Here is a 9,011-nt window from a genome sequence, read left to right as displayed (position 1 = left end):
CTTTGGCAGGCCTTAATTTTCTGTTCCACCGTCCAGAAGCTTGCTCTTTCCCAGTATGGAACACAACTCAGGTAGTGCGTGACATGGCTGGCGACGGACGCTGGGTGGTGATGTTCATCGCCGGGACACCAGACGTCAGGATTCAGGCAGTGCGCTCCAGGTCTCCGGCGAGCTCTTCCACCCCTTGGAGAAAAAAAGATTGGTTTCGAACATTGGTTGGTTGGTAAGGATTTGCGCAGAGATTTGACAGGATCCCTTTGCAGCTGAGCGTTGCGATCATCAAGTTGATTGAAAAGGAGGGGAATCGCGCGCGCAGGTTAACTGGTTGTGGAAGAGAGACAACGGTGAGTCCATATCGTCTATTGCATCAGTTCCAATGATGTGCGCAAGTGTTTGCTGCTTACCTCCATCCAATCGGGCTGTTTTGACGGGCGGGTGGCCCCTATGTGCACGGAATCATTGATTTTGGGAGGCAACGAGGGTGGTTGTTGCACCCATTTGGGGCTGTTCCCACGGGATCTGGACCTGGAAATGTTCTCTTGCAGATCAGCGTCGTAAAGATCAAAATACGACAAAAGCAAGCAAGGTTCTCGTAGGTAGAAGGAAAAATAACATCTCCCTTATGGGACCTTGACTTATTTATAAGCCGCTGTATGCGGATTATATGGGTAACTAACTACCCAAGGTAGCTTATCTACTGCCTTTTCTTCCAACCGATCACATCAGCTATCTACCTCTCTCGCCCGGGTATCTGTAGCCAACTCAATCTCCCACGTCTTATAGTCGAAACCCATTTCTAACGATAGCAACGTCACCTTGCTTTGGGCAGAAAAAAGTTCCATCAGGTGCATTTCCCAACATTGAAATGTGTGCCGTTGTCGTGTTGAGCCAGTCTTTGGGCAGGAAGAAGTGCTTTCGCAGTCCAAGTTGAGAGTGATTTGGAGTTGGACTTCCATTGGTTTCCGAGCTATTGCAAAACGATTCAATCTCGTCCGTCATCGAACTGATGGGGTTATAAGATAGTATCCAGCCGTCAAAGGCCAGAAAGACAAGGTTGTTACCGTTCGATCCGAGCAGTAACTTGACCTGGTCGCCTACGAAAGCTGGCAATCTTTTGGGATTATTAGGTTCGGCTTTGCATGAGGTGTCTAGAAGATAAAGATCCAGTCCGGCATGCGATGTTACCGCCCAAGGATTGTCGTTGGTCGACAGGGCTGCAAATCTGAACCTGCCGTTATCGATAGAGGCGGACCAGACTATCGCCTGGCTCTCTGTCGATTTTTGGAATTGCGAAAAATGGCGAGAGGTTGGCATGGACGGCGCATGAGGATGTAGAGGAGCGTCAGAGAAATCGGATGATTGCGACTGCTCGCGATGAGAATAGTCTCCCTGAACCTGATCAGTCAATGCTGTTACTTCAAGGCCAGTGCTCCAATCGTGCTCTCGGACAACCTTGCCATGCAGACAAAGCAGTCGATCAGGGTTTGTGGGGTGCAGCGCCCAGTGTCCCCTTTTTTGACCTTCCTTCCGTTCCAGCGGTGGGATGACTTCCTGCTTGGCCTTCAAATCCCAAATATGTTCTGCGTCATCTGTGCTCACCAGAAGTAGCCTCTCGTCGGGGCTGAACAGCACCTCCCTTGCAGGCTCCCTAAGACGACAGTCAAACACAGGGAAAACAGCCCATCTCCCAGTAAAACCTCGGGACTCATTGCGGGTGCGTTCCTTCTCGGGTGTGGGAGGTTTCAGATCCTTGATCTGCAGGCGCTTGCAGACTACATTCCCCGAGTCGTCACCAGAGATCATATACTTTCCAGATGGAGACCAGGACAAGAGATCAACGTTGGTATGCAAGGGGTGCGAATGCAACTTCCGTAGCCAGTTTCCCTCGTCAAGGGCATCATGGATCACGACGGAACCGTCCTCACGGGCGCAGGCAAAGAATTTATCCTCGGGCCCAATTGCGAGCGCAGTGATGGCTGCGTTCTCAACGGACGGAGTAGCTATAACCACGGGCTCTGTGACCGCGTAGCTGCCTGATGTGCTGGTGGCGTCATCGTTGTCGGGGTCCTCATCGGATCGCACCAGAGCATCCGGGCCCCAGACGTTACAAACTGAGCCTCGAATGTCGTAAAAACGTTGGCTGTCGGGGCTAAAGACAACACCGATGGACGGGTCGCCGCCGAGGCTGCAGCTTAGCCGGTACACGAGGTGCAGCTGGGGCAGAGTCCAAATGCTGATTGTACCTGTGTACTCTACCGTAAGAAGGAGGGATCCATCTTCAGAGAGCGAAATGTCCTTAGCTTTGACATTGGGATACTCTACAAGGTCATCGCTCGGCAGCCACCACTCCCAGAGTGAAGTGTCCTGGCAGAGAATCAGGAGTCGGTTATTGTCTGGATGCCACAGCAGCTGTTCTTGATACAGCAAGGGATCCTGCAGCGCTCGGGTTCGACAGCGCAGAGGCGCTCTGGTCAGGTTGCTCAGGTTCCAAACAATCGGTGGTCTCCCACGCCATGCCATTCCGACCTTGCTCAGATCAGCGCTGATGGCCTGTCTCCAGGGGCACCCCTGATAACTGGCATCCAGGCCCGCGAGGCTCATTTTAGAAATTTCTGAGGTACCGTCGTCGACTTGAATGATCTGGACAGTGCAGTTGTCAAAGGCAGCTACGATCTCGGCTTCTCCTGGTCCAAACCTCAGATGGCGCACGACGGCATCAGCTCCCTTGGGTATCTTGTGAAGCTTCTCTCCGGTGGCGACATCCCACACAACAAAGCAGCTGTATCCCACCACTGCGAGAGTCTGACCTCGACGACCAATCGCCATCATCGGGACGTACTCGTTATGCTTGAACCTGCGGACCTTTTCGCACGTCTGAACATTCCAGGCAGTGACGACGCCGGCGCTGCTAACCAGCGTGAAGAAGAGACCTTCAGCGGCAAGCACCTGGTTGCCAAACTCGTCATTGCCAACTAGCACGCTGGCTAGACAGTCGTCCCATGTCTCAGACCGAATACCACTGACAGAGAGACGTCTAAGATCCAGGCGAGCCGTCGGAAAGGAAGAGAAGTTAGACCCACCGGCACACTGTCCTCCGTAGACCTTGGCCACCATTGATGCACGGGGACACATCGGTGGCACATTGCGGTAGACCGCCGAGGGGCTGCTGACCAGGTTAGCGGCGAACTTGCCCGCGATGCGGATGAAGTCAACCGCCCAAGGTTGGATCCAGGCCAAAGAAATGCGAGACTCAGTGCCTATCGACCGGATCAGCTGCCGCGATTCTGACCTGGGCTGACGGGTCGATCTCTTAACAAACTTCTTGAGGTGCTTTGCTGTTTGAACTAGCTGTATCATGTTACCCGAGAGAGAAAGAGCCTCGATCCAGGATAGACAGTGGTTGAGCATGAATACCTCGAGGGCCTCTAGCAGTTCCAGGCTGTCCACAGGGGACTTTGATACGTGTTTGGCCCAGTGGTTGACTGCATAGCGTAAAAGGGGGAAGTCTCCACATATTTTCACCAGGTCATCACCCGTCGTCACCGGAATAGACGCAAATCTTGACTTCCACTGCTCGTCGCACAGGTATCTAAGGCATGTCTTGCCAATGGTTTCGTGTGCAAGCTGCTCGTCTATCCAACCCGAGCCATTGTCATCCTGACCCATGTCGTTGAGCAGAAACTCCCGAGCTGTCGTATGTATCAAAGAGATGCGCTGCTTTCCAGGCGGTGTTTGAATCTGTTCGATAGTGATGAAGTGGCCGCAGATCTGCGTCATTGACACGGCCAGGTTGAGAAACTCGCCAAATTCGGGTCTCAGCGCCGCCGCCATCTCGTCTACAAAGAGAGTGCGCACGCTGCATGTAACCCATTCCAGTACTCTCTTCGCTAATCTGCTATTCCTTGGGTTCTGCGTTTTGACGTTTTTGAGCATGTGTTTATACATTGCAGCCATGCCCCCCGGGACCTCTGTCAGTGCAACTAAAAGATCTGTCTTTATATGCCAGCTGTCTTGGATCAGGTCTAGAGCCAGCCGTGCCCAGAGAAAAGAGCCATGAGCCTTCTTGAGTATCTCGTCTCTGACAAAGGCCTGTGTCGGCGGGTCTCCCGGCACGACATTCTGCACCGCCCTGGTAATAAAGGCTCCCATATCGGCCTCGGTATCGGATGCCACCAAGAAGTAGGTGGTGCCCCTCGCCGGGTCCCACGTAGGGGCTGCCTTGAGGGGCCTGCTGGTCATCAAAACCTTGATTGGCGTCCGTGTAGATATTGAGGAGATGAGTGAAAGGATGATTCCGGGGCTATCAGATTCGTCCAGGCTGTCGAGGACCCAATATATAGGCCTTAATAGCTTTAACTTGAATAGGATGCCTTGAAAGTACCGCTCCCATAGTACTTCAAAGTCTAAAGTGGCAGCTGGCGAGCTCAAAGATTGGCCCGTCTTGTCTTCCAGTCGCAACACCGCGTCGCGGAACTCTGGAATAGACAAGGCCATTTGTGCCGCAAGTGCCCTAAGACAATAATGCTTTGTGCTCGTGAACTGGTTCGTGCGTTCAAAGAAATGATGCTGTACATCAAACCCCATTGACTGCAGTCTCCTGACGCTTAATCGAGATAGCACTGTTTTCCCAGTTCCAGGAAGTCCGACGAGCAGGAATCGGCGACAGTCAACCACCTGGCCAGTACTGCAGGACACCCATCGTTTAAATTCCTCTTTCTCAAAGAGCCAGCCTCCGGAGGATGTGTAGCTGATGTTATCGGCGTCAATAGGTGTAGTGATGTGTTGAGGAAGGTCCCTGATGCCAAAAATATCTCGAATTCTTTGGTCAATGTTTTCTTGACTCGGGTGTTCAGGCTCGTTTGAGAAATCTGCTTCCATTGAGGGAGGCCCTATAAAAAATCAGTATAACCGACAAAGCATGGCTTGTCTTATTCTTTATCTTCCCCGATGTTCAAAAACTCATAAAAACGCCTCGCAAACATAGGCATAAAATGGGGTTAGCATACCAATAGTAGTTAGTTCTGCCGCCCATGTTTTGAGGATACTCTTGACTTTTCTGAAATTTGGGTCTGATCTGTCCCTGAACTTGCAAATAGTATGATGGTCGGCGTCCATACCCGCCGATGTTTCCAGGGGAAACCCCAATACTGCGGATGACTTTTCCACAATCTGCAACTCGCGTCTCCAGTTGATGAGTTTCTATTACCCCAAAGCATGACTAAAAAATAGAACTGACCATTGCTTTTGTTAAACCTAGACTGGTCTTGAGCGTCTCAAAGAAAGAGCACAGTAATAGCCCGTCGCAATGCTGACGAAAGCTCTCATTGATGTCCTGTATTGTCTCCGAGTTGATGTCCAGGCCTGAGACATATGCCTTGGTCGTCCCTGTCGGAGTTGCCGCAAGGATGTTGTTGAGAGTCTTGGCGTATTGGGAGCCTCGATGTGGCGTAGCTAGGAAGAGGATTCCTCTGACCCTTGCCACCAGGTCCGCATATCGATCGTCATGCCTACCGAGGGTATAAGCCTTCTTTACCACCAGACCACCCATAGAGTGCACCACAAATATGATGGGACCGTGGGAGCCTCTGTCATCTTCGATGGCCGCCAGCAGCTGCATCAAAAGATCTTTGGCGAAGTCGAGAATTGTCAGGTTAGTGGCGGCACCCCGGAAGCTGGCATTGTAGCCAAAGGTCGAGATGCGAAACCTAGCCAGTGTAGGTTCCTCTTCAGGCAGCCAGTCCGGCCAAAAGAGCGCCGTGTCGCGGTTCCACGACCATGTCCTCCACGCGGAGCCGCCCAGTCCATGAACAAAAACTATGTCTCCAGCAGGCTCATCGACTGGTTGCACTATTTGTAGACCCAAGGGGTCCTCCGTAACACCGCTGCGGCTAGGTGCAGGACTTGTGGAAGACCGGGCCCCAAATGATGATGACGAGGTAAAGCTCCGGAACTGTGGTAGGAACCTTGACCGTGTTGGAAGATCGAGAGATTCTTGGACCTGGCCAAATGACTGCTCCATGTTTGCTGCCGTGCTGATGTTGCTAAATGAAGATGGCGAGGGCGACGCGTGGCGGGCGTCTGGGGATGCATAGTCGCCATCGAGGGAGTCCGAGGCCGAGGACTCTGATTTGAAACGGCCCCGGCGGAAGTTCTGTCCGGCTTTCAGTTTTGGATCGAAATCAGGAAAAATAATAGACAATACTCACCATCACGTCCTACGGAACTCTAAGGTGATACTTATTGCCAAGCTTTCGTTCAAGGCCCACTGTCGCAGTGTGTTGAGTAACCACAAGTGTGTGGGGGAAATCATTGCAACGGCCCCAAGCAAAATATTGGGGGACTAGATGAGTTAGGATGACGACTTTTGTTTCGTTTATTGACCCCGGACTCTCTTTGCAAGGGTTATACGCCGATGTTGCAATGGAATACCGCAGCTGCCAACGACATGGACTTGCAGCAAGAGGTGATCAATAATTGGCTTGGCCTGCAGATTGCAAGGATCAAAACCGTTGGTATGTTGATTGTGGATTCGCAGGCCAAGTAACTGTGACACACGTTCTTGAGCAGCCTGCCCGTTTCTGGTTGCGAAAAATGTCGAGCTGCCATGTCAGCAAAGATATAGCTTCGTACTGTTGACATCAGCCAATCGGTGCCAAGAGTTGAAGACGTTGACGCCCGGCGGGTTACCTGCAGACTTAGTGGTTCCCTAAGCGCCCCCCCCCCCCCCTCAAAAAAAGCTCAAATGGAGTTGGTTCCAGTCACTTTGCGTGTAAGCCCAAAAATAAACACCATTCGATGTCACCTAACCCCTGGACTTTGCATCAGCAGCGCCTATCACCCCGTTTCACGACACAAAAGGAAGCATTGTTGCACTCTGTGAGTCCAGCGCAACCGAGACAAGCAGATTTCACAAGATACCCTTCACGTATTCCTAAGAAACAGTCTGTCTCCGTCTTACAACGACGGTGTGCATATGATGGCCACCGCAGCAAGCTCCGTTGCGCCAGTAGTGATACTCAATCACGCCGACCAGGCAGCAGATTGCCCCTCAAACTCTACAAAATCCAAGTTCGTAATCAATAAGGACGATCAGGAATCACAACGCCACGAGAACAAACGTTCGGTGTCAGTCAGCATCAACCCCGCACAGAGCCAAGAAATCACCCCTACAGGTCCAATTCCGCCACCAGAGGTCACCAATACTATTCAAGTCGATGAAAATGTCATCAAGGGTGAGCAGTCAGATTGAAGTATATGTATCCTCTTGGTGCAACCATGTGACTAAAATCTTTTACTCGGAAAAAAACACAGTATTCCCTGATAAGGAAGCCAAAGTTTTGGGCGCGGTTGGATACGGGAAGTCGCTCTGGGGCATAACGGCAAAGATAGACGTTGAGCTTCCAGATGGACGGCAGCGAAGCTATTTCATGAAGGTATGGCGGGGATTTAATAACTTCAAGCCTCTCTCACTTTTCTTTCCAGCGATTAAGACTTCTAAAAAGCGCATCACTAAACATTTAATCGTACATAGGCCCTCAAACAGGGAGAGCTCAGCAGGGTGATTTGCGAAGGCGAGTTGAGAAGTCTGCAGGAAATCTACAAGACGACTCCTGGTTTTTGCCCTGAGCCATACGGCTGGGGAAACTTTGCCAGCGATCCCGAAATGTATTTTATACTGGTCGAATTCCGGAATATTGGAGCAAGTGTGAGTCGAACAAACTGTGTGGAAATGCTATCCAGGTCTTATTGCACGCAATCGGCCGCCTCTTATGCACATCGACAGCCACGGCTAATAATAGGTATTTTTGTCCGCCATGTCACCAGCCGGCCGAGCCTTCTAAGCTCGCAGCTAGCCTCGCCCGGCTTCACAGTAACTCTAGGTCTCCAACGGGCAAGTTTGGCTTCAGTATGCGGACTTGCCACACGCTGATCGACCAGGCTGTCGACTTTTGGTCCGATTCATGGGCAGCCGTATACGGAAGCCACCTAAGCCATGTCGTTGGATTGGCGAAGCCGTATCTCAAATGGCCCGAGTTTGACATCGTGGCCGACCTGACGGTCGAAAAAGTGGTGCCAAGGCTTTTGCTTCCACTACAAGCCGAAGGGCGGACTCTGAAGCCGTGTCTGGTTCATGGTGATTGCTGGGACGGAAACACTGCCATGGACGGCAGGACGGGGGAGGCCTTCATTTTTGATGTGTGCTCCTTCTACGCGCATAATGAGTACGATACGGGCAACTGGCGCACTCCCAGGCATCGCCTCAGTAATCCGGCCTACATCAAGGCTTACAAGAAGCTAATGCGACCCTCGGAGCCAGGTGAGCAACGATTTTTCCGCCCCTGCAGCTCTTTGCTATGCTGCCAATTCTCATATATACTGACTCGCTGACTTTCCTGTTCACAGTTGGGGAATGGGACGCTAGGAATATCCTTTATTCTCTACCTTTCAACCTTGGAAATGTCATGTTTGTACCTGGGTCCACTCAGAGACAAGTGTAAGTTCCTGCGTTCTCCGAACCTGCAACCGGTGACTCTGTTCTGTTCTCTGATACGGTATCTTGGTCATAGTGTCTATCAAGACATGATAAATCTCTGCAAGATGTTCTGTCCCCAAGATTTGGAGCAAGGTATGGCAAGTTTGGGGCTGGCAAATGAGTCCACCAATAGCCGTGACGGGGAAAATAACGCAAAAAGTTTGAGTCCATTCACGGTGGATTGCGAGGAAGATGAGGAAGAAGAAGAGGAAGAGGAGGAGGAAAAGTATGGAAGGAGGTTGTAAAGCCACCGCCACGGGGGCTTGATGAGATCCTCGGTGGTCTGGCGTTTAAATGCAGTGCAATTGAAAGCGCGGCTCCTCCATGTTGCTAACGGGCATTATGTTGCTCACCAACGAGCCACTCAAAGTTTTAGAATATATATTGATGAGCAGCCGGGACCACTATGACTGGATCAGGAGTAATACCAGATGATCAAAAGCAGATGTCGCTCACATGACTTTGTGATTTAATATAT

At 51.3% G+C, this 9,011-nt stretch overlaps 2 protein-coding genes across 2 annotated transcripts; one reads left to right on the top strand and one right to left on the bottom strand.

Moving 5' to 3' along the window:
• Window positions 1–777: 777 nt before the first annotated feature.
• PgNI_05043 (uncharacterized protein) lies at window positions 778–6,291 on the bottom strand (the record flags this gene model as incomplete). The annotated part of the gene is made up of 4 exons (XM_031125084.1): window positions 6,207–6,291; window positions 5,237–6,151; window positions 5,007–5,169; window positions 778–4,889 (listed from the first exon to the last, which is right to left on the bottom strand). The coding sequence occupies exons 1-4, from the start codon at window positions 6,207–6,209 to the stop codon at window positions 778–780; spliced, it is 5,193 nt and encodes a 1,730-aa protein (XP_030985693.1). The 5' UTR covers window positions 6,210–6,291.
• Window positions 6,292–6,900: 609 nt separating this feature from the next.
• PgNI_05042 (uncharacterized protein) lies at window positions 6,901–8,964 on the top strand. Its single transcript, XM_031125083.1, has 6 exons — window positions 6,901–7,232; window positions 7,312–7,433; window positions 7,532–7,705; window positions 7,825–8,317; window positions 8,404–8,494; window positions 8,568–8,964. The coding sequence occupies exons 1-6, from the start codon at window positions 6,974–6,976 to the stop codon at window positions 8,776–8,778; spliced, it is 1,350 nt and encodes a 449-aa protein (XP_030985691.1). The 5' UTR covers window positions 6,901–6,973; the 3' UTR covers window positions 8,779–8,964.
• Window positions 8,965–9,011: the final 47 nt, after the last annotated feature.

This window comes from Pyricularia grisea (genome assembly GCF_004355905.1).
Source record: "Pyricularia grisea strain NI907 chromosome Unknown Pyricularia_grisea_NI907_Scaffold_2, whole genome shotgun sequence".
Lineage (NCBI taxonomy): Eukaryota > Fungi > Ascomycota > Sordariomycetes > Magnaporthales > Pyriculariaceae > Pyricularia > Pyricularia grisea.
Note: the sequence above shows the minus strand (reverse complement) of the source record. Positions and strands in the feature narration are given on the sequence as shown.